At 35.5% G+C, this 26,276-nt stretch overlaps 1 protein-coding gene across 1 annotated transcript; it reads right to left on the minus strand.

Annotated features, from left to right (window-relative positions):
• Nucleotides 1-8,068: 8,068 nt before the first annotated feature.
• On the minus strand, nucleotides 8,069-26,239 carry gipr (gastric inhibitory polypeptide receptor). Its single transcript, XM_056473813.1, has 13 exons — nucleotides 26,088-26,239; nucleotides 23,546-23,642; nucleotides 23,099-23,206; nucleotides 21,925-22,046; nucleotides 19,885-19,991; nucleotides 17,404-17,557; nucleotides 13,229-13,388; nucleotides 12,464-12,524; nucleotides 12,069-12,138; nucleotides 11,432-11,520; nucleotides 10,385-10,523; nucleotides 10,194-10,235; nucleotides 8,069-8,940 (listed from the first exon to the last, which is right to left on the minus strand). Exons 1-13 carry the CDS (start codon nucleotides 26,142-26,144, stop codon nucleotides 8,602-8,604), a joined length of 1,545 nt encoding a protein of 514 aa, XP_056329788.1. The 5' UTR covers nucleotides 26,145-26,239; the 3' UTR covers nucleotides 8,069-8,601.
• Nucleotides 26,240-26,276: the final 37 nt, after the last annotated feature.

The following is a 26,276-nucleotide window of genomic DNA, read 5'->3' on the forward strand; positions in this document are numbered from 1 at the left end:
TTTTTACAACACTCTACATTTCTGAAACTTGAACTTTTTGCTATTCTTTTCTTCATTAAGTTTTTGCATTCATTCCAAAGACATGCTGTTTAGTGTTGTGAGCAATGTGGTCTGCAGTATTGTTTTTGGGAATCAGATTTGCAGTTTAAGTCTCTCCTTCAGACTGTAAATAATTACTTCACTATCTTCTGCTGCAGTTATTGGACAGGTGACAGGTATTATACTTTTTGTTTTTTAGGTTTTTTATATATTACTGTTAAAGAGTCTGTGGTGCTTACAAAAACATGGTGATGTGAAAAGTAAACTTGAATAGAGATTTCAAGGATCAATACAATAAAAGTCTATAACAGTTTTCCATACATTCAAGTGTGTTCTGCTTAGTTTTTTACTGAACAAAAAATAATGAGAAAAAATAATAATCACACATTTTTTGTTCTCTGATTTACTGAAACAATTTGCTTAAATGTATTTCAGTGTATCAATAACTTAAATAAAATACAGTTTAATGCTACATTCTAATTGCCATAAAATATAAATCAAATACATAAATTAAATCTCATCGATATTGGGTGAAAGAAATAAAACCAATACACACACCATATCAAATCTATTAATTTAAGGTCTTGTCTTTTAGTCATGTTATATTATACCATATTAAAATCTATTTGTGGTTCTGTTTAAGACAAAGCCGATTTTTAGCAGTCTCACATTATCCTTCAGAAATCATCTTATCATTCTGACATCTGTTTATCATTGTTGTTGAAAAGAGTTTTTTTGTGGAAATGTCTATATTTTTAAGGATGAAATGAAAGGTAAGAAAAAACTGCATTTATCTAAAATAGAAGTCTTGTCACTTTATAAATGTCATTACTCAGTGCATTAAATATACGTATTAAACTCAAGTATTATTCAAGCCCATGCAAACACACAGAAATGCCAAATGTAGGGCTCGAACCAGCGACTTTCTTGCGGTGAGGCGTTCGTGCTACCCACTGCGCCACCGTGACGCCTTTTTAAAATATATATATATATATATATATTAATCTATTTTATATAAAAAATGATAAAACAGTAAAACATGCATTGTTTTGAATATGTTTTCATCCTTATTTCTTATTTTTCATATTTATTTCTCAGATCTATAACATTAGTGAGTCTCTTTCCTGGTAAACATCATCAGAGATTTAAAAATCTAGAAAATGGGCAAAGAGTACTGCAAACACAGGCCCAAATGAAGACTTTAGATCCCTCCTGCCCACAGGACTTCGTGGCATTTGTGCTAAAAAAAAATCAAGATGTAAACTATTGAATTTCCCACAGTATGCAGTATAGCCATAATTCTGTATGCATTTACTTTAACAGCCTCTGCTGGTGGGATCATGACATGCTGTCAAATAAGCACATGTTTACTAGTAACTTCCCTTTATTTTCAAGTTTTGATACATCCTCAGAATTTGGTCTTATTGTGTTTAATTTTGTAGTATAAATAAGACATGATGCTGGTTAGTCCAGTTATCTAATCTCTCTCTCTCTCTCTTTTTTTTTTGATCTACATCGAGAATGTTTTTGGTAATTGTGTTTCTGTCTTAGTTTATTTTCATATCCCAAAAAATAATCTAACTCGATATGATCCAGATACTTTTCAATCTTTTGCAGAAGAAAGACAAGCCTGACAGAATATTAAATTGAAAACATGCGTTCTTTAGTGTGGAACTTGTTCAGCAAAACATCTGCATCCACAATCAAACACGCTTTATTTCTGATGATGACGCACCCAGATGTTCAAGGACATGTCCAACAAATGCTTATCAGGTTGAATCCAGAGTGGTTTTACTTTCACGTGTTCTTCACAATGCGGATTCAGCTGGAAATTGTTGCAGTTGTAGGACAGTCCCGTTGCATGGAGGACAGATAGAACATGCCATACTGTATTCAGATGCTGTGATTCATGAGGTCCAATGCAGCATAGATCCCACACCCATCGATTTCCCGCATGAGACAATGTGTGGCCATGGTTATATAATTCCTTACCAAGGTAATCTTCTGTTTAAAGTGTTTTTATTTAAATAGAAAGTTCACCCAAAATGTAAATTCTACAATCATTTACTATTCCTTCCTTTGTTCCAAACTTGTTTGAGTTTCTTTCTTCTGTTGAACACAAAAAAAGATATATTGAAGAATGTAAAATAAAAGAACAGCCATTGACTTTCATATTTTATGTTTTGTTCCACTATGGAAATGGTGAGGAAAATTTCATTTTAGGTGAACAATCCTTTTATTAGCATTACTAAGTGTCTTTCTTTTAGGGCACTGTAGTTTTTCCACTGTTCTCCTCTGTGCTTTTTGACCCCAAAATGTGGAAGAATTCAAATTGCTTTGATCCAGAAAATGATTCCAGGAGAATGATGCATTTGTTGCATTCAGCATGGATGAGTTCAGAGCTTTTTTGCGCATGTTAGACTGTAGAATCCTGCTGTTTATATGGAAATCAAAGGCACAGAAAACTGAAAAGCAAATTGAAAAGAAATATTGTGTTGTGCCTCAAAGCGGCAGACACCACACACAGTTATAAACACTGTCATGTTATTGTGAGTGTGTGTGTGGGGGGTTGGGCTGATGTTTGAGAATATAATCATATTAGACAGCTTTGTGAGGTAATTATACAAAATCGTTTTGATGATGAATTAATAAACAGTATGCAAGTAGTGCAATTCTCCAATCACTTTTTTAAACTAACTTTTTTATGGTATGTATTGAAGTAATTTATTTGGTATATGAATTAGATAAAAAAAACAGCAACAACTCAATAACATTGAGTCAATAACATTAAAAAAACTCAATTGAGCACAAAATTTTATATGACTTTTATACGCACATTTTTAGAATTTAGGTTCATTTTAGCCTTAAAAATGTGAAATACTAAAAGAACCTTGACACAACACTGACAAATTGCAGTTTGGCTGCTTGCCTTTTACTAGTGCTACACCATTTCCAGGAAACAGAAAGAAAATAAAGCATTCAACATACTCTTATTTCAGTCTGATGCTTTAATAAATAGCCTGTGTCCAAAATGATATTGCACAAGTACTTTTTTTTTGGCAAATACAACATTGATATTTAGCATGTATATCCAAGTCAGTTAGCCCACTTTTTACTTTGTAAGTTGTCTTTCTGATCATTTACAGCTTTCAATACATGCTATCCAGTGGCTTAATGCTTAAGCTTATCAAGTCTGTGGAATGTTTTGAAGCCGTGAGATATTGTACAATATTAATGGCACTTTTACAAATAATTCAGTTTAACGTCTGTCAGCACAGTGCTTTGTTTTTTCACACATAGGAGTACTTCACATTTAACATAAATTTGTGTTTAAATATGCAAGATGCAAGGCAGTGGAATTTAAAAAAAAGCAAAGTCTAGTGATTATTTAATTTTTTTCAGGACAGGAGAGCCTTAAAATAAAAGATGACAGTGCTGAGTAGATCTGACAGTAATGCTGCAATACAAGTGTGAATAACAATGTTTTACCATATATCAGATCATTTGACATGCACTTAATGTTTGTTTTTAACCAAACAACCTATAAGCCTACTGTGTTCAGAGTAGCCAACATCATAGAAGCCTCCATGCATATTAATATGCAAATGTTTCCCAATCATGTCAGTAGCCTACTTCTTGAATGTGGCATGTCTATCCAAAGTGGTTCCAAAAATTGAAACTGTCTACTACTCTTGTTTACATGAGTGGACATTAGAGAATATTATTCTTAATTTATTTTCTTTTTCGGCGTAGTCCCTTTATTAATCAGAGGTCGCCACAGTGGAATGAACCACTAATTTATCCAGCATATGTTTTACACAGCGGATGCCCTACCAGCTGCAACCCATTGCTAGGAAACACCCATACACTCTTGCATTCATACACTACGGCCAATTTAGCATATTCAATTTACCTAGCGCATGTCTTTGGACTGTGGGGGAAACCGGAGGAAGCCCACACAAACAAGGGGAGAACATACAAACTCCACACAGAAATGCCAACTGACCCAGCCGGGGCTTGAACCAGCGACCTTCTTGCCCCTTCATGAACTTTATTCATTAATAAATATAAATATGAACGTTTAATATAGTAGCCTATTTATAACATGGGTAATTAAAATAACTTTTTTAAAATATATATTTATAATTTTATATAGAAATAGCTAAATGATGCATAATGATGATTATATGTCTAAATGAACAGTTGTCTAAATTAGTCGATACTATTGTTTAGTGTTGACACACATGAAATTCCTTCAAATGATATTTTTAAAACAAGTGCTGTATCCAAAATCGACCCCCATAGCCTTAAAATTTGTACTATTTAAGGGAGCAGCCATTTGCTGTGATGGACGTACACGAGAGTTCGCGCGCAAAATGAATTTCCGCCTCTGACCACAAGATGGTATCCACAGCGGAATCCTACATGTAAGTTTCCAAAATAAATTATTTAACCATTAAATTCACGTTTATACACATGGCAGATTTAAAAACACACAATTCCATTTAAATAGAGAGCTGTAAGTGTCAATTATAGCGCGTATAGTCTGACTAGTAAGTGTGAAAACTCAATTTGAGAGATTTGCCAATCAGCAAGGCACACAACGGCATCTTTTACAGCGCACTCGCACTTTTCATTCACTCTTTTAAGTGGGCTAAATTAGTGAACAAGGGAATAGTGAATAGGGTATAGCAGCGAATTAAGGACACAGCCATGAGATAACCAGCGGCGTTCTATAAATCACGTGTTTACACACCTGACGCAACAAACACCTTCCAATTAATTATCTTTTGTCTCCATAAATACAATTAGACGTCAATTTACATCTTTACATTTTACTGTGACCTTTCATCCCAATGCCCTGCATCTTTAAAGGTAAAACTCAGTGAGAGAGAACGACCTTTTTATTTTGTAATGATTAGCTACTGGACAAATGATATGTGGGTAATTACTAGCCTATGCATCTTTTACAGTGGATTCATCAGAACCAGATTATCTTAACAAGAGTTCAACAATAACAACATCATACCGAATTTGACAAATCTTGAAAGACTCTTTGCACTTGGTTAATGTCATTTAGCAGTTGCTAAAAGATTTCTACAAAGGACACATCATGTGCAATTCTCACTCCATCCGCCAGGTGGCTTTAGACGTCAATGAATCCAAAAACAACCCCAGTGTGAAAGCAATAAAACAACCACCTTCGCTTAATGAATACATTTAGAAAGGACTTGATATATTGAATAGAAATCACAGTGACACTTCATAAACTACATAGATATCACTATTATTATTGCACTCTTCCATTCATGTTGGTAGAAAAAACGAGTCTACTGAAATAGTGTTTCAAAACATAAACAGAATTAAGCCTTCATATGGTTTTGGAAGCAAACTGTTTCCATGTTTAATAATGTTGTTACTGTTGCCTATTAACTAAATGATCTACTAATCCTCTTGAAACTCTGTTGTAGACATACTACAGTTCACAGTTGGTTCCTGTCATGGCACTGAATGAGGCTGGATTAGGCTTTCGAGTGGAATGCAAAAGCATAAAAAAGGAATTAGATTTCCTGCTGTTTAACAGATCGCCTTGAGCATGTAGTCCTGTTTGAGAGGGTTGCATAACAGCCATTTAAAACCTTGACATTAGACATTTAACACCTCCAGAGGCACTTATCATATCAGGCTGAGGATGGACTTCACTTCCCTGTATAATGTGAGAAGAACTTCAGGCTAGTGATGATGTGGACATCTTATACGTTTAATTTAAGGTAGCCTATAGTTCACTCTAAACATTTTTATGTAATCGGATGTAGATGACATTTTTTTTCTTCAGATGAACATTTGAGATTTTTGTTGTTGAAACTGTGGTCCTGAGTGGTTAAAAAGAAAATAAATAGTGGTCCTTAGAAAATAAAATGCTAGAACAGTGTCATATATTTTGCTTACTTTTGTACATTATCCTAAATGTTTCGAGAAATGTTCAAATCAATAAGCAATTTTGTTTAGCGACACAACCTCGATTTGTAGTTTGGTTTTATGGAAAATACAGAAACACCAAAGATGCTTCAATGTATTGTGTAATTTATTAGACTGCACAGATATTGTATTTAGTCTGATAAAACAGCACTGCTTTTCCCCCATGTGATCATGAAGAACCGGAAGCAGTCGACTGTGGCATAATAAAAGCTCTGCTGTTTTGAGCAACCCAAGCTCATTCTGGTTACACACCCCTATGTACATTTCTGGAGAGAGCAATATGCCCCAGAAGCTACGTTTTTTTTTGTTGTTGCAGTTTTAGTTTTCATGAATCTACCAGAGGCCACTGTGTATGTTTTTTCAGATTTCAAATTTCACTCATGAGTGCTATTCGCACCTGTTGTTCTCATGTAAACCCACCAGAGGCTGCTGTTTACTGACTGACTTACTGACTGACCAACTGAACGATCCCCACCATCACCCTTCCCTAAACCCAACCAATAGTGTTTTAAAAATCACCGACTGACCCGCCCACCGCCTTCGCTAAACCCAATCACAGTGTTTTAAAAAGCAATCCAGAGAAAGACAAGCCCTCGCCTGATTTTTACTACATTTTCAGATTTTACCACATTCTCACCCTGTTATTTACTTGTTTATTTTATTTATTAGCTTTTTTGCCTTACCTGCTTTCTGGAACCGTTCTTCCCATTGTTGCGGTCAACTCCGCTTTGCGTCTCAAGTCTGCCAACGTACATGTCGAGCTACCAGATAAACTGGTAACAGCGGTAAAGCCGTACATATGGAGGTAAGCTGGTAAGTTAAAAAAGGAACAGCATCATACTGCTCCCGTATCGTTTATTTTAAAGATAAAATGCAGCCATACATTCTTCTGGCTACATAAATCGCGATCTCCAGAAATGTATATAGGGCTACACTTTCAGAATGAGTGTATGTTGGTTTTGAGTCACATCGTGTTTGTCTCTCATCAGTGATTGCAGAAATGTCTCATTCCGTTTCTATGGCTTTCAGCCTTAGTCTGCTTCATGCTACCATGATAATAAGTTTTGAATATTTTAGCTCACCCATAAACATGATTTCTTCAAGAGTGATGTAGGATGTATTAAAGAGCACAACCCCCATGATTCCACACTCAGACACAAGGTCCTCAAACTATGCATTTTTTCTAGTGGCAAAAATTATCTTGTGCCTTTAAATGTATTACAAGGAGCCACTGGTATTAACTTTGTTTTGTTTTTTGACTCTCAAAGTATTTAGCAGTCACCAAGGATCACAGTTTCAACTTAAACTTCTCCTTAATGTTCTATTGAGGAAAAAAATCACTTTAAATTTTTTTAGAGAATGCTATTGGTTCTTGAAGGGATATTAGTTATTGTCTCTCCTGTAATGGCAAAAAGCTGATTTATTTTAGTATAATTACTGAATCTTTTAGTCACATGATCCTTCAAAATTCTTTCTGATATGCCGATTTGGCACTCAAATAAAAGTTTTTTAATCAATGCACATTTTTCTTTTTTCAATCTTTCAAAAGAACAGTATTTATTTTACTTTTTTTTTAACATTAGCTATGTTTCCATCCAAGATGCGAATAAAATTTATGCGCATAACTGGAATGTCGCATAAAAAACATGCGAATAAAGCAGCATTTCCATCCAAGTCAAAGAGAACAAAATCGTCACTTCCTGATAAACTGGCGCCAAATATCAAAAGTAAAAATTGCATTTGCTGCAGTATGAGAAGCTGCATGAATCTTTTCTTTATTTAATAAATAATTTGCGCCTCAGAAGACAATGTCAACATGCACTGAACGCGTGGTGGCATTTTAAGGCATCAGACGCAGAGCGCAGACGCTCTTGACAGTTCTGGAGGTAATTAATAATATAAAAACACTGTGTTTTAGAATCACCAAAACAACATTTCAGATGTTTTACAGTGTGCTCAGCCTGCTGGTTTGGCCATTCACACACATTTTTATCTATATTTTACACGTATAACAAAAACACATGACTTTTTAATGCGAATACTGGAATTTGTTCAGAATTTGTTCTTATCGAATAAAAAGTTTATCCTACTCTTTGCGCATGTTTATGCACATTTTCAAAATTGATGTGCATCTTGGCATTTCCATCAACCATTTTTAATGCGAATATCCAAAATGCCCATAAAAATAGGTGGATGGAAACATAGCTAATGTAATCTGTACTGTCATTTTTAATTCATCCTATTAATTTTTTTATCTTACTGACTCAAAACCTGTAACCATTAATGTCTGCGTGGTAAAAAGTCAACATACTTATGCTTATTTAGTTGATTTTGCAGGCTATATGATGTTTGCGTGCCTTACCTCTGAACGTCCAACAGATAATCCACATGCACGTCAATCTATATTTGCATTTGTGGTAATGTACATAATATGATCCATATCGTTGGCACATAACAAAATTCATCTGGTGTCCAAAATGAGGTATAGTGGTAAATATCAAACACAAAAAAAGGGTTGCCAGACGTTACGTGAATAATGTGATGTAGGAATATCCTTGTGATAATAAAAAGACCAAGTCACGTTCAGCAGTAGCTCTCAGAATACATGCCTGCTCCTTCTCCACCACACTGCGGTAAAGCTGGCACATCCAACCCATTGACGACCTGCTTTCGGGCAGATATATAGCAGTACGCCTTGCCTTTCTTTGCTCCAGGATGGTAGTGGTGTTGGATGGAGGGTGTTGGGTCTGAGGACAGCTGGCTGCCACTGTCCAGAGGGCATTCGGGAGAGCAGGACGGGTCATGGTGACATTGAGCACCGGTTCCTACCGGCTGAGTGTTGCTACCTGTGTTACGCTGGTCATCCAAAATACTTATTCCCAGTTTCCATCGCTGCCATTTCTTTTTGATTTCCGACTGTACCTGGACCCAAGGAATATGTAAAAATAGCAGATTAGCCAAAGATTATTTCAACACAAAATTTAAATTCTGTCATTCACTTACATGTCAGAAGGTATTCGGTCAAGACATTTTGACATTTCTGTCCCTGCATTGATAGTCTGTTCACTCAAAAATGTGACTCTCAAAATATTCATAAAGAGATCCACATGAATTAATGAACAATTTATTTATAAGATTTAATTTGGGCTTTTACTCATGTTTAAACTTTGATGAGCAAACAGTGTTTACAGCATTCAGACTTGATCATAGAGGCTCATGCTTGCTCGATGTGTGAGAACCTTTAGCTTTACCTTAGCTTTATTATGTTTATTGTGCTGTTTGAGCTTCCACAAGAACCAATCAGATTTGTTCTTGTGCATCAAGCAGAACTCTGAGCTCAGAACTCAGGAACTCTAAGCTTCTGTTTATATTTGCTGACCAATGTTTAATTGTAATTAAAATTGAGTTCTTTTGCTGGTTTTTGCATTAAACTGCTTGATTTCTAGGGAGTTTTGGTTTTATGGATGTTTCAAAGCATTAGAAATTCTACAGACTTCCAGTGGAGGGCAGAAATCTCTCAGATCAGATTTAAAAAACTTAGTTTGTGTTCTGAAGTCAATGGGTCAACATTAAGATGAGTTCATAGCAGAATTTTCTTTCTGAATTAAACAAAAATAAAATAACATTTACATAAAGGGAGCAATGTAAAGATAAGTTAATGAAAACGGGTCACATTAAATAATAGCAACATATACAATTTTTTTATTTCAATAATGTATTGGTTTTTGTATAAATTAACTCAATGGTTAAGATGTTTTAACCCTTAATAATATAAGGCTGGATATATTTGATCAGAAATGCAGTCAAAAGTTTAAAAATCGTAGAAAATTTGTATTTAAACTAATTGTTTTCTTATTAAATGTAGTTCAAAATGTAATTTATATTTCAGATTTAAAGCTGAATTTTAAGCATCATTAATCCAGACGTCAGTGCCACATGTTCCTTCAAAAAATATTCTAACATTTATAATTATATGAATGATATTTAATGTTTGAGTACAATCATAGTACAACAGCCAATCAGCATATTTAAATCAGCATATTTAAAGATTTCTGAATCAGGCTGAATGATGCTGAAAATTTGATACAATGTTAAACAATGTTATTTTAGTCTCAGTACTGAAATACTATTAAAAATATATGTATAAAATAATCAAATATATTGACTCCTCTTACCTCTTTATTGACAAAGCAGTATAATATGGCCACCAGAAAACCCTGAGGGGCAACGAGAGCAAATGTGTCAAACCGCATTAACTGTATGGACTTACACTACATCAAAATAATGTGTGTGATGGAAAACAAGTAAAGCAGTAACTAGGCCATGTTGTGACACGGTCTGTCTCCCTTGATTCGCTTAGTTGTACCTGAAAAGAATTGAAGAAGAGTTCAAAGAACAGGTTGACATTGCGAAGCACTCCTTCAGTCTGTTCCTCTGTCATCACTGCAAACACCACCTCATGAATCCCTAACAGGGGAATGAGGGTCAGTGTGGACTTGGCTAATCTGAAACACCAAGAATATTACAGTCATCGATTTTTCAGTAAAATAACCTGAACCATAACACCTTAAAATGTCATCATCATTTGTAAGTTCAATTACAAATTTGCGGTTGATTTCTTTTATTTGTTTTTAGAATTAACACCAATGCTTTCAGATTAAGAAAAAAATCAAAGGCTTTTTTAATAGGCAATTTCAAAAGAAGCTTAAATGACAATAGCGAGGCACTGAGGCTAAAGCAAGAATCTAATTAGCCTCTATCATTGTTACCACTGTAATGTTAGATTTTATTCTACTTAAACAGGATTTAAGCTTCAGGGATAGAAATATTGTCTCTGCTAGGGAAAGAAATGTTCTCTAAAATGAACGCTGGCCTTAAGGCTGACATTTGAAGAAGAGGACGAAACATTTCCTTTAAAAAGGTTGAAACATCAAAAGCTTTGCGTGACACACTTCCAGTTACGCAACAAGGATGAATTCAGAGATATAGATTTTGCTAGCACAAGGGAAAACTACAGTAAGAGAGGTTGGTTTCAAGCAGCAATTTTTATACTGTTATAAGCAAATCTGTAAACAGATGCTGGGAGGAATTATATATATTTACCACCAGAAATGAGTACACCCTGACCTTTTTCAGGAAAAGCCAATGAGATATTTGTGCAAATCCGGTTTATTGGTTTTATATTAAGTTAGTCAGTATCAAAGGCAAAACTATTCTGATAATAGTAATATATTCTAAATCAATATTCATGAAAATATTCTAATAATCTTTAAGGTCATGGAGCAAAAATGAGTACACAATGAAAGCCTGAGAAAAACCTGAAACTAAAATTTTAATCAACAAACAAACAAATAAGACATTTCATTATTAAACCAAAAAAATCTGAAATATTTAAGGGAACTCAAATTCTTACCTAAATTTATAATCTGTATATCTCATCTGATGTGCTTTTAATTTGGAGATGAGGATCAGAATAATCCGTATAAATATGAAAAAGTTCACCTGCAAAATAGGATCATTTTCAAACTCATATATAAATAATTACATGTAGAAAACACAACGTAAAGACTTCTTCTTATATTATTATTCCATTCTTCAAACTATAATTCAGTAATACTTCACTAAATTCTCCTAGCTGATGGTGACTTATACTGTATGCTCACAATGATTTGCAAAAAGTGCAGAAAAACTTCCTTGAGGATGATTTGGACTAATGAGTCATCCATGTATAATACATGAGTGAGAGTATATTTAACTGCTTATTCATACGTTGTGTTCCAGATGACTCGGGACTTGGAATTCTCTCAACTTCCACTCAAAATAACCATTGGAAAGAAATCCTACTTGTAAAGTCGGGCAGATCTTTCATCTCTGGCTTTAATGAGAAACGGCATTTGACATCTTTTTAAAAGATGGTGGCAATTAAAACAAAATTCCATTGCTTCTTTCAAACAGAGAGAATTCCAAGTCTTTAAATCAATCAGAAATTCAAATACATAAATACAGATTAAAATTGAAGGCAGACTGAAGTAAATGCGGTAAAAACTCACTAAAATGGCCAAAAGGATTGGCGTTCGGATGATCCACCAATATGCCATATTTTCATTGATCTCCCAGCACCTGCAGAAGAAATGTACTGTATACTCTCAGAAATAAATGTACGCGAGCTGTCACTAGGGTGGTACCTATTCAAAGGTACACATCTGTACTTTAAAGGTCCATATTGGTACCTCAAAAGTATATATTAGTACCTAAAAATTTTGAGAGGAACATTTTTGTACTTTTTTGGTACTAATACTGTATGTACCCTTGAGGTATTAATATGGACCTTTAAGGTACCACCCCAGTGACAGATCGCATACCTTTATTTCTGAGAGTGTATAGGCACGCTTAATCTTTAATCAAAAGAAAGAAAGCTGTTGCATCAAGCCTTGGCAAATCTTACCTTGTGTTTTCATACAAGTAACGAACAACTATCCAAGGCACCACAAAGAGCACAGGCGTTCCTGTCAGAAAACATCAGACCAAACACCATATTTGTGCATGTTCATTCAAACATGACTTTGTTTAAATGATAGTAACAATTCAGCTTTGGTGATATGAATTGTAATATTTGTGTTTAAATTAAATACATTAAAACTTCCTTAATAATTGATTTAATTAATTCAGTTATATTTGATTTATGGTCATCATCCTATTTTTCCAAGCCTGTTTGAGTTTCATTCTTCCGTTGAACACAAAAGAAGATATTTTTAAGAATGTTGGGAAGTGGCAGCCATTGAACATTTGCCATAGTATTTTTATCTACTATGTATCTAAATAATCCTCGTTAACATCTGGCCAGAGCTGTATGTGATCTATAGCTGATTAACCATGTGGATGGATGATAACAGCCCCTAACAGAAGATAAGACCCCTACTGGCCCATATCTGTCAGGTGATAACCACTTATAATGCCCATTCAATCGAGTGATAACATTTGAAGCGGGTGGTCTACCAGTTTCCAACAATTATTAAAATATCTTTATTTGGGTTAAACAGAATTTTAATTTAAAAAACTCATACAGGTTTGGAACCACTGCACAGTGAGTAACCTTTCATTTTTTGAGTGAACTATTAGTCTTAAAAGGATAGTTTACCCAAAAATGAAAAGTTACTCACCCTCATGTATTACTCTTTGTTTTCATGACAGCTTGATGACAGTTACACACCCCAGCCGATGAAGAAGTATACACAAATGTAACTGTTCTCTGAGAAGACCATCAGCACCAGCAGGTTGTGGAGATATAAACCTTCCACCAGAAGCCAATAGTAGTTGGCGCCGACACAGTACTGCATCAGGACCTGAGCCACACGGCAGCCTGACATCACCTGTGAGGGTTTAAGGTGCGTTAAATATTTTTGTAATAAACATTGCTTTTATTGTGCTATGGACAGAGGTTATGATGTGTTTAATGGTCATCAGCAACTTAAATCCTTGAAAGATTTTAATAGTTTAATTTATAAAAAAAAGCATACAGTGCTCAGCAGAAATGAGTACACCATGCTTTAAAAATGAATAGGTTTATTCATTATCAGTGAATATATGCAATACATTTTGGAGTAATTAAACAAAGCTGTTTTATTAAACAGTTATGTCAAGTAAAATAAGAGTTTGGTCACCAAACATGTTTAGAAATAGAAAAATAATACATTTGAATACAAATAAGCTATTGCAAAAAAAAAAACAGACTATATAATTGTATATTTTGTATGTTTCTCTTGATTTTTCCTGTTTATGAAAATTTTATTCACTATTTTTCACCTACATATTAATTTGGGTATAGCCATTTTTGGGTAACACTTCATTTTGGTGGTCCATTTGAGACTAGAAGAACCTTTGCAAGTACATGTCAACTTACACTAACCCAAACATCAACCTAACAGTCTACTTATAATTTAATGAGAATTAGTTGGCTTGTAGATGCAATGTTATTTAAATTCAACAAACGGACCATCAAAATAAAGTGTGACCGATTTTTGGACTGATCTTGAGTTTCTTTGTTAGATTATTTCCAATTTTGGCTTTGGCACTGACTAATCTAATGTATATGTACAAATATATTGTTGTAAAGAATCCAGTCGAAAATATGAATGTACAAGAGAGATCTGTGAGGGGTGTACTCATTTATGCTGTATGTACATTTATAAAGCTACTGTATACTTTGTATCAGTTCATCTTTGCATCAAATTAAAAAACAAAAACGAAGTACCACTTTGGTATTGTGAGGGGTTTCTAATGCTATCAGTCGCACACATTTTTTTGAGTTGAGTTTTTCTTTTATTATTTAAACAAATAGGAATGCAAAAACAGTTGTGTGGTGCTCTCCCATTCGCTGCACGCTTCAGTGTACTCAACTATGACGGAAATGTAAAAAGGGTCCATTATTGGCATATTACATTGTTTATGCAATAAATCCTGGCTCTCATGGTGAGCAGACTGCTTAGTGGGATTATAGGTGAGCTTGACCGAAGAGCCAAAAATAGGCACTATTAAAAAGAAACTGAATATCTGAAGCTGAATATCTGTTTGCAAATAAAATTTACTTCGAAACTAGCGATTGCTTTGATGCTTGATTAATGACATGGCAGCTCCTCAAAGCATTTAGGCATGTGGACGTGCTCCATAAGATCTACTCCATAAGATCTAGTTCTTACAGCATTACATTGATAAAGAAATTGAAGTGATTTTGTGACATGGTTGTCAGAGCCAGACAGTCTGGTCTGAGTATTTCAGAAACTGCTGATCTACTGGGGTTTTCGTGCAGAACCATCTATGCTGGTTGGATACACTTTACAATAAGATTTCATTAGTTAATGCTAGTTTATGTATTTATTTACTAACATGAAAAGCAATGAACACTTTTTTTAAATCTAATAAAAATACAGTCAGTTTTTGCTAGGGTCTGTTGAAATTCTTCTTGAGATTCAGTCAGTTTTGATCACAGTTCGAAATAAATGTCCTTTCCAATAATAATAATTATCTTTAATCATACTTAGATTATGTGCTTTATTCACATCCGATAGACAATGTTTTGGTATGTAACATTTAATCTATTCTCTTATTAAAATCTTAGTTAAAAATCTAGGACCGTAAATTAAAATCTAGGACCGAGACGTTGAACTGTATCCAGGTGTGGGGTTGGGGCTCATACGAGTGCCTGATGGCCAGATTTGTCCCCCCGCAACCAGGCACTGGAAGGAGTGATGTGGCTATCCTCATGTAACTCACCACCTGCAAGAGCCCATAAAGGGCTTGTGCATTGTGAATTAGGCAGTGATCGAAGGCCATGGTCACGATGACCCGATCTTTAGACACAGAAATGTCATCTAACAAACATTATCTAATGGAACCTTATTGTAAAGTGTGATCCTCGGATATACAGAGAATGCCCTAAAAAACCAACTGAATGTCAGCTCTGTGGGTGAAAATGTCTTGTTGATGTCTGAGGCCAGAGGAGAGTGACCAGACTGGTTTAACCTGATAGAAAGACAACAAAGACTTAAAGGTCATATCAAATTAAAATAAAGTTTTTAAGATGTTAGTATCAGTATGTTTGTTTTAAGGATATCTATAAGCTAGTGTGCTTCAAAACAGTGACAAACTTTGTGTTTAATAGATACAAACCTGTTATAAACGTCTAAAGCTTGCAGTTTGTCATTTCTGCCTAAATGGATCAATGATTTTTTTTCACCTCATACCTTCAGTTTCTTATTAAATCTTCTGACCCATCACACTCTGGTATCTGACATGCCCTACCCCTTCAAGGTTCTCGTTTGCTTTTCAATTGATGCACTTGAGCTCAACTGCTTTCACTGGCAGAGCTGTAATGAAAATAAATGTTTTTTAAAAAGGGGAGGGGCTACTCTGTCCCACCCTCTCTTCATGTTTCAGTTGAGATTACGCCATACACTGAATAAAATGCACATTTCAAAGCACCTCACAAGACCTTTATACACTCATTGCAACTGTGATCTCCAGAAAAGCAAATGCTGAATATAATGCACTTCTCATGTTTAAAACAACATCGGTCATGCGCATTTCTGGCAACAACTCACTCTGTGTCCTCTGCTATACAATGCATTTTTCATGTGTTATTTTTCCCCATGAAAATCCATTATTCACCACTGTAAAGTGACATGAATGACAGATGTTTTCAGATTAATCGCTGATAGTTTTTTTATGAACATTTCTATTGATTAGTAATTATTTTTTACTGTATTCTTAAAATTTATATTTTTAGAAGAAATATTCTTAAATAAACCTGCTTAAAAAATTACTTGGTTTTCAAAATAGAATATTAATTACCTTCTAAATGAAAAAAATTGTGTTATAATAGTGTTAAAGGGGTGGTCCAAAGGGTATTTTTAAGGCTTATTTTATAAGTGTTTATAAGATGCAAAGCAATATGTGCTCATGCTTCATTTGTAAAAAAATCACATTATTTTTTCATATATCTTACTTTAATTATATACAGCCACTCAGCTAACATTAAAATGACAATCATATTTCCTAGTTCCTCCCAAAGGCCCACCCTAAAGAGGCTCTGATTAATCGGCTAACATAATGTGCTGTGATTCGCAGATCGGCTCCATGTCACCAGAAAGCATCTCTGCTATAACATGACAGTGCATCTGGCCACGCCCTTTTGCTGCGTGTAGTGTATGCTCGGAACCTGAAGGGTTAATGACATCATTAACCCTGATGTATTTTTTGTAGTCCCAAAACTTTGTTCGCTGTAGGCTTTGCTAAGCTAACTCTTTAAAAGCCAATGTCTCCCTTCACATTGAACTTTGAGCATCTTACGTTCAGAGATGTTGTTTATGTTCACACATCTACCTTACACATCAACTAAAGTTTAAAATATGATATCGTAGTGGACCACTCCTTTAAAATTCATTTTTTTATTCATTTTCCCTTGGCTTAGTCCCTTATTTATTAGGGGTCGCCACAGCGGAATGAACCGCCAACTATTCTGGGATATATTTTACGCAGCAGATGTCCTTCCATCCGCAACCCAGTACTGGGAAACACCCATACACTCTCACATTCTCACACATACACTACAGCCAATTTGGCTTATCCAATCAACTCATACCTCATGTCTTTGGACTGTTGGAAACCATGCAAATAGGAGAACATGCAAACTCCACACAGAAATGCCAACTGGCCTAGCCGGGACTCAAACCAGCGTCCTTCTTGCTGTAAGGCGACAGTGCTAACCTCTGAGCCACCGTGCCACCCTTGATGTAACTTACAACACAAATTTTACGTGAACTAGAACATGATCTGACCTTTGATGAAAAAGTGTGTAAGTACAGTAGTAGACTGAGTGTTCCTGCTTACCTGGTCACTCAGAACGATAGAAACATCTTTGTTGTCCCTGAACTCGGGAGCATCTTTCATGAGCAGCGCGTCTCTTGTGAGGATGGACACGGCTCGCAGGATGAATGAGGCAAACAGGTTGGTGTGGATGTAGTTGCGTGTGCAGCGAAGCTTCCTGCAGTGACACACAAAAGCACACTGAAAGGTTTATTTTATTCACGGACGAGTTGAAAGTGCAATTCTCCTGCTGACACCAACAGCTAATGACTCCATGTTAAAGCGAAGCAAAAAATGATATCCTCTGGGAAATCAGACATTCACATCTGCATGCTCTCAGACCTCAATTTTGATATGGTTTTGTGAATGTATGCCTTTATTTGTCATAGTTCATGGTGCGTTAGCTTAACAGCTTGGTATAATATGATGCAATGCGATTTTATTCGTCCAAATCATGTTTCCTTTTCTGATCTGCATTCCATTTTATATGCGTCCTCCTAGGGCTGTGCAATATGACAAAAGATATTGTATGGACAACTTATGAAGAGTTCAGATGCAAAAACCTCTAAGTGCCATCTGAAATTTTCTTCTAAAATTTGAAATTTTCTCAGACTCCTATCTCTTGATTCAGTAATTTCACATTTATGGCAAAGAATAGGTTATTTTCAGCAATTTTAACATGAAATAACTGAACATAAACATAAGAGGCAGAGAAAAATGCTCATTGTAGAAGAAAATTCTACATAGCACTTAGAGGTTTTTGCATCAGAACTCTTTATATATAGTTTCATATTTTGCTTTTTCGTTTTTTTTTGTGGTGTCGCAAAATACATTGTTTATGTTAATACTTTTGCATCATTTGAATGAATGCAATCTTACACTCCACCACAGGATATGAATATCAGAATGGTGAGAAAGTTGCAAGCTTCAAAGTTCAATGTTTTTTAGCAACATTTTCTCTTGGGTCTGTAATCATTTGTTTGAGAAATGTGTTTTATATAAAATAATTTTTTATATATTTCATTCATTTTCTTTCACCTTAGTCCCTTTATTCATTGCCACAGTGCAATGAACCACCAACTTATCCAGCACGTGTTTTACAAAGCAGATGCCCTTCCAGCTGCAACCCAGCACTGGGAAAAACGCATACGCCAGGACTCGAAACAGCAACCTTCTTGCTGTGAGGCAACAGTGCTAACCCCTGAACCACCGTGTTGCCTTATTTATTATATATTTCTACATTATATAATATATAAAATAAATAAGGCAACACGGTAGCTCAGAGGTTAGCACTGTTGCCTCACAGCAAGAAGGTCGCTGTTTCGAGTCCCAGCTGGGCCAGTTGGCATTTCTATGCGGGTTTCCTCCGGGTGGATTTCTGCATGGGTTTCCTCTGGGTGCTTCGGTTTGCCCCACAGTCCAATGACATGTGCTATAGGTGAATTGGGTAAACAAAATTCGCCATAGTGTATATGTGTGTGAATGCAAGAGGGTATGAGTGTTTCCTATGTCCTAGAAGGGCATCCGCTGCATAAAACATATGCCGGGAATAGTTGGCGGTTCATTCAGCTATAGCAAACCCTGATAAATAAGCCAAATGGAAATTAATGCTTGAATATTATTAGATTGAATATATATATATATATATATATATATATATATATATATATATATATATATATATATATATATATATATATATATATATATATAAAGGCATACTGTACAGTCACATATACAGTATCATTCTCAGGATATGAGATGACTGGAAAACAAAACCTCTCATGAAAACATGAGTCATTTTTCATTTGCATATTATGTTCCATAAGGATATTTTGTACATTTTGTAAAAAAACAAAAACAAAAAAAAACTCTTTTGACTTTTGATTTTTTTTTATTAATATGGATTGCTAAGAACTTAATTTGGACAAATTCAGAGGAGGTTTTCTATGGAGAAATTAGAGAAATATTTCGATTTTTATGAACCTTCAGAATTCAGATTTTAAATAGTTTCAACTTGGCCAAATATCGTCCTATCCTGCAGTAAGAGACAAAAGCAGATTGAAAGTTTTATTCTATTCATGACGAATTAAACATGCAATTCTCCTGCTGACACCAACAGCTAATGACCTCCATGGTAAAGCGAAGCAAAAAAAAAAAAGATATCCTCTGGGAAATCAGACATTCACATCTGCATGCTCTTGGATCTTAATTATGATACGGCTTTGTGAATGTATGCCTTTATTTGTCATAGTTCATGGTGCGTTAGCTTAACAGCTTGGTAGAAAATGATGCAATGCGATTTTTATATGATTAACCCTTCGATTTTCAAATTAGCCGTAAAAAATGCTGGGCTTTTCATAAGACTTCAAATGATATATAAATCTCAGTTTTAAGTAAAATGACCCTTATGATTGTTTTGTATTTAGCTCCAGGGTCACTTATCATGGATTTTTTGTCATATCTCCCAGCCCTATGTCTTGATGAAAGAAAGCACTTACTTACCTGAATATGAGAAGTATGATGAGTGCTAAAGACAGGCTGGCCAGAGACAGAGAGTAACCGACCGTGTACATCACCCTGAAATAGGCCAAGACCATCATCTGATTCTCCTGTAAAAGACAACGAGTGAGAGAACGGCACTGAAGTGACATGAGTCATATCAAATCATGTGATTCTGAACCTCCTCAGACGTCTCGTGTGGGACATGAAGACAAAGCTTTAGAGCACTGAGTAATTCATTCTCGCAGACTTGCAGACATTTGTCTAACTCTGCTCTGCTGACAGCCTTTGAAAAGCCGCCTCAGGCTAAGAGCAATGACATCTTTATATTCATGGATCACTATAGCGAGTAATAGCCTATAACTCTGTGAGTAGGAGATAAAGTCTGCTGCACCGCAGTAAGAAATGAGTTCAGCGCTCTGCAAATGACACTAGTGTGGCGCATTTCCAAGTGCTTTGCCTCATGAAATTACCGAACTGCATAAAAATTCGCAGAGCTAGTTTCATATTTTACGTCAATTGCCCATGCGTCACTATTAAACTGTTTTTTGCTGTTTTGGTTTCTTTCAGTTGGACTCAAAAGTCATTTTTAATACCAATGTGAGCATAAGTAATGAGTCAAATAAAATAAAAATGAACTCCTTTCATTAATTTGTTAACAACTGCTTGTTAACGCAAATTTCTAATCAGCCAATCACGTGGCAGCAACTCAATCCATTTAGGCATGTAGACATGGTCAAGATGAACTGCTGCAGTTCAAACTGAGCATCAGAATGGGGTAGAAAGGTAATTTAAGTGACTTTGAACATGGCATGGTTGTTGGTGCCAGATGGGCTGGTCTGAGTATTTCAGAAACTGCTGATTTACTGGGATTTTCATGCACAACAAAAAAAGAGGAAATATCCAGTGAGCGGCAGTTCTGTGGGCGCAAATGCCTTGTTGATGCCAGAGGTCAGAGGAGAATGGCCAGACTGGTTTGAGCTGATTGAACTGCAACAGTAACTCAAATAACCAGTCATTACAACGGTACCTTTCCTGTCACTAAGAACAGTAAACTGAGGTTACAATTTGCACAGGCTCAACAAAACTGGACAATAGAAGATTGGAAAAATGTTGCCAGGTCAGATGAGTCTCATGGATCCATCCTGCCTTGTATCAGTAGTTCAGGCTGGTGATTGTGGTGTAATGGTGTGGGGGATATTTTCATGGCCCACTTTAGGCCCATTACCAATTGAGCATCGCACCAACGTTACAACCTTCCTTGAGTATTGTTGCTTACCATGTCCATCCCTTATGACCACAATACAGTATACCCATCTTCTGATGGCTACTTCCAGTGGGATAACACAACACGTCATAAAGTGTGAATCATCACAGATTGGTTTCGTGTACATGATAATGAGTTCACTGTACTCAAATGGCCTCCACAGTCACCAGTTCTCAACCAATAGAGCACCTTTGGGATGTGGTGGAACGGGAGATTCGCATCATGGATGTGCTGCCAACAAATCTGCAGCAACTGCGTGATGCATCATGTCAATATGGACCAAAATCTCTGAGGAAAATTTCCAGTACCTTGTGGAATCTATGCCACGAAGGATTAAGGCAGTTCTGAAGGGAAAAGGGGATCCAACCCGGTACTAGTAAGATGTATCTAATAAAGCGGCCTGTGAGTGTATATTGACATAGAAAACAGTTATTTAATATTTGATTTATTTTGTACTGTATAATGGGATAAAATAGATTCAGCCTTGATGAGTAAAAATAATTTCTTGATGTAGGCATATTACACTAAAAAATGCAATTCATCGATGTTATCCCAACACAAATCAATTAAGTTAACTTCAAAAATTTAAGTCAATTGAACATAAAACAATTAAGTTGTCACCAAAAAATCTCAAGAATTGTGTTATTTCATGCCATTTTATATACTGTAATTAGTTTGAACAAACAGCAAAAATATTTACATAAAAATAAATCAGCTACAAAAACAAAGAGTGACAGCATTGACACGATTTAATGCTGAGTTTGGGGTCTCTGTACCTGTGCTATCTGCTGTCTGCCATCTGCATTGCACTGTGAGTGGTCTCTCCATGTGCTGCTGTGGTTGACAGTGAGCCACTGGCCATCTGGACCACATTCCCGCGACACAAACCCATTACGAACTACAGAAGAAAGTAACACAGAACAGATCCTCAAGTTCAAAGTAGTAGTAGTAGAGTAGGTCTGCACAATATTTTATTGCAACATTGTGTGTGTATATGTGTGTGTGTTTCACCAGATGAACTGAATAGCTTGACTTAGAAAGAATTATTTTCTTTGTAAGTAAATTATGAGCATTGTTAAACTTGTACAACAAAGACTTTTAAAAAAATAAACAAATGGTGCTTTTTATTTTTCTGGTTAGTATACTGTAATAGTATTCCAAAACAGAGATTGAATTATCAACCCTTTACTGCAAAAATTAAATACTGTTCAGTTCAAACTGAGCATCAGAATGGGGTAGAAAATGATTTACTGGGATTTTCATGCACAACAAAAAAAGAGGAAATATCCAGTGAGCGGCAGTTCTGTGGGTGCAAATGCCTTGTTGATGCCAGAGGTCAGAGGAGAATGGCCAGACTGGTTTGAGCTGATAGAACTGCAACAGTAACTCAAATAACCAGGATGTTAGGGGCGATATTTTCTTGGCCCACTTTAGGCCCATTGGTACCAATTGAGCATCGCACCAACGTTACAACCTTCCTTGAGTATTGTTGCTTACCATGTCCATCCCTTATGACCACAATACAGTATACCCATCTTCTGATGGCTACTTCCAGCAGGATAACACAACACGTCATAAAGTGTGAATCATCTCAGACTGGTTTCTTGAACATGAAAATGAGTACACTGTACTCAAATGGCCTCCACAGTCACCAGTTCTCAATCCAATAGAGCACCTTTGGGATGTAATCTTTTTTCTATAATCTCAGATAATCTTTTCTCTAGATAATCTCTAGATAGATAGATAGATAGATAGATAGATAGATAGATAGATAGATAGATAGATAGATAGATAGATAGATAGATAGATAGATAGATAGATAGATAGATAGATAGATAGATAGATAGATAGATAGATAGATAGATAGATAGATAGAGTATAGATGCATATATGTACTGTATGTATGAACTGTATATATAAGCCAGCTGGCACTATCATTGGCAGCCATACCTTGATCATGCCAGGGCAGATACCAGGGGCACGGCACTTTCACTGTTGTGTTGGGAACTCCATCTGTCCAACAAGCGTACATATCAAACATGCTTTTGCAAAACAAACCTAATGGAGAAAATAGAGTTAATGTGATGACAACGTTCATCCAGAGAGGTTAATTACCTCCACATACCATCCTGTCAGAGCTCATATCACACATGAAAAATGTACAGCTAATCCTTAAAATTTTCATATTAGTTGCTATAATTATCCGTAAGGACACTCCTGAGATTTATACTGCAAATAAGATATACAGCATTCAGAGTGGTTAGTGAAATGTTCCTCTCTAAAGTGTTTACTGCTCTTTATATACATAGTAAATCCCAACTAGCTGTTTTGCAGTGTTGATGTAGACACACATAGACACACACACATACACACAGATGGGATGAGGGAAAGTCTTACCAGAGGGGGTTGGTTGTGAGCTTATCTTCATGATGCACTCGCTCCGATACCTGTTCCATTCCTGCACTGTGTCCTTCACCGTCTTCCCACTCACTCTCTGAAACATACAGTGACACGTAAAGAGGTTACACATTTCAAAGTTGGTGTTATTTACTTAAAATGTGATCTTAAACAGTTTTTACACAGTTAAATAGATTGAGCATTAAGCAATTATGTTTACGTTCCCCCCAAGAATCGTGATGTTTCAGGTCAATTTAAATAAGTAGATTGTAAATATGTAGAAACAGCAAATGTCATTTTTTGAGTGCATTGCCCTACATGCAAAACAATGACACCTTTCCTTGCATTTTGCTACGAATAACAGTGAATAGAGACTGAAGATTTAGTTACAAATATAGCACAAAAATGATAAAACTTAAATTTGCCTCTTATTGAACTAAATGTGTAATTTATAAAAAGTTATTTGATAATACTGCTGAATGCAATATTGAATAAATGTTACAGTTTTTCTCAGCGACTTTGGTTCAGTTAAAAACTGAAACAGTCAAACAGTCAAAACTACTGGTTCAATCTTCACATCATTGTCACTTGTGCACATCAGAAAAGCAGTTTCTCATTTCTTTGAACAAGCTGCAAATGCGTACATCCATGCAAATGATTATGTGCAATTCTCTGATGTTTCCTACAGTACATTATCAATTGCTTATGTCATGTTGATCAAAATGTATTATTTTGGTCTCTGTTGAATAGTCTCACCCCCCACAACATTTAATTGTTTGTTCATAAGTCTTTACATGCAAAATGGCTGAACAAGTAGTCCTAATATTTAGCCATAAGGCATTTTTCTATGCATTTCCATTAGACATTTTGTTTTAAATCTATCTAGAATTGGTAAATTTCTCCCAGGTGAATCTTGACTTTGTCTTATGAAGGTGCATCTGAAAGGAGATTGTCCTGTTCACATTTATACTTTTGTTGTGTTTTTTTCTTTGTTATACAGTGCTGTCTTTTCATTTATGTGTCACAATGACATGATCTGGCAACAACGTACAGTACAAACAGCAAAAAAAAAAAAAAGAAAAAATAGCCATAGTTTACATCAGACAGTCCTCCAGAGTACACTGTTAAATATAATAGTCAACATGACTAAGTAATTTGACTGTCTTATCCGTACACAATGACACAAGGACTTGTCATTCTGACGGCACTGACACATTCATTGACACAGAAATTTAGCTTTGAGAGATGAACTAAGGAATTTGAGCAAGAGACTGGCTTTTGCAGGTAATACTGTTTTGCTATTTGTTTGTGTTGTTTTGAGAAATGTACTTACTGTTTTGCAAATTTCAATTCTGATCTGAGAAAGGTACCAAAGTGACTGAGAAAAACTGTAACATGAATATAAGTTTTGACATTCTTGGATTTATGAAGTAAACGTTAAACTTTACTAAAAGAAAAAGCTATTTAGACCAATTTAATGTCAATTTCTTAATCATTAAAATGTGTGAATAATTATGTATTCATTAATCTTTGACAAAGATAAATGTCCATGCTGTAAAAAATACTCTAAAAACATTGTTGTAAACTAAACAGGAGTAAATTTCAGTCTCTTTACTTGAGAGACTCTTTACTTCCCAATTTTAACACATTGTCACCCTCCATTTCTTTATATTTAATTATGAATTGAAATTAAAACTCTGTTTACACAGTATATTATGCAGTGAAATGCTTACACAACCACTCATGACCTTAAAATAGTAACAACAGTAGCAAAGTTAATAATAATAACAATAGGAATCTAAATTATGTGGAAATGGAAGAACATCCACTGCGTAAAAAACATGGTGGAATAGTTGGCGGTTCATTTCGCTGTGGTGACCCCTGATAAATAAAGAACTAAGCCAAAGGAAAATGAATGAATGAATTATGTAGAAATTGAAGTCATGCAATAGAAAATAAAAGCAAATATAAAATATTTAAAGACTTTTGATATATACAATGTGGCTGTAGAAAATAAAGTACAAAGAATAAAAATATAAAATAGCTATCTGTACAAACAGAAACATAAAATTGTTTCTAACAAAGTGCGTAAGAGAGAGGGGAGTGTATCTTATAGGTCAGTGTTTCTCAACCACGTTCCTGGAGGACCATCAGCCTTGCACATTTGTCTCCTTAACCAAACCCACCTGATTCAGATCATCATCTCTTTAGCAGAGACTGAAAGACCTGCATTGGGTGTAACAGAGAAAGGAGACATCCAAAACATGCAGTGTTGGTGGGCCTTTAGAAACATGGTTGAGAAAACTGCTGTTGGTGAATTTACCAGCAGTTTCTGAGTGAAAATTCTTACTACACACTAAATAATTTTCAGTGCATAATATCTTTTATTATTATGCCATGCTAACTCAACTAATGCTATACCAAAAATACACTTATTGTATAATTTTACCACTATTCGTGTAAATATACCATTTAAAATACAGAAATGCACGAGCAGCTCTTTCCTAATACCAGCTTTCAAATGTGCATCTCAATGGTGTACCTCAGCTCTGCACAAGACAGCCAGAGTGAGGAGGAAGATGGTGGAGGTGCTCTTCATCACTGAGACAGGTACCAGGGGCCAGTCATCTTAGAGCTGAGCCCTCGTCCAGCCCGATCCCGAGCAGGCCATTCTTTCAGACTTGCGTGCCTCCAGCTGCTCCCTTCAGGATCAAAACAAAGAGGAGAGTAG

The sequence above is a fragment of the Danio aesculapii genome, chromosome 15 (assembly GCF_903798145.1).
Source record: "Danio aesculapii chromosome 15, fDanAes4.1, whole genome shotgun sequence".
NCBI lineage: Eukaryota > Metazoa > Chordata > Actinopteri > Cypriniformes > Danionidae > Danio > Danio aesculapii.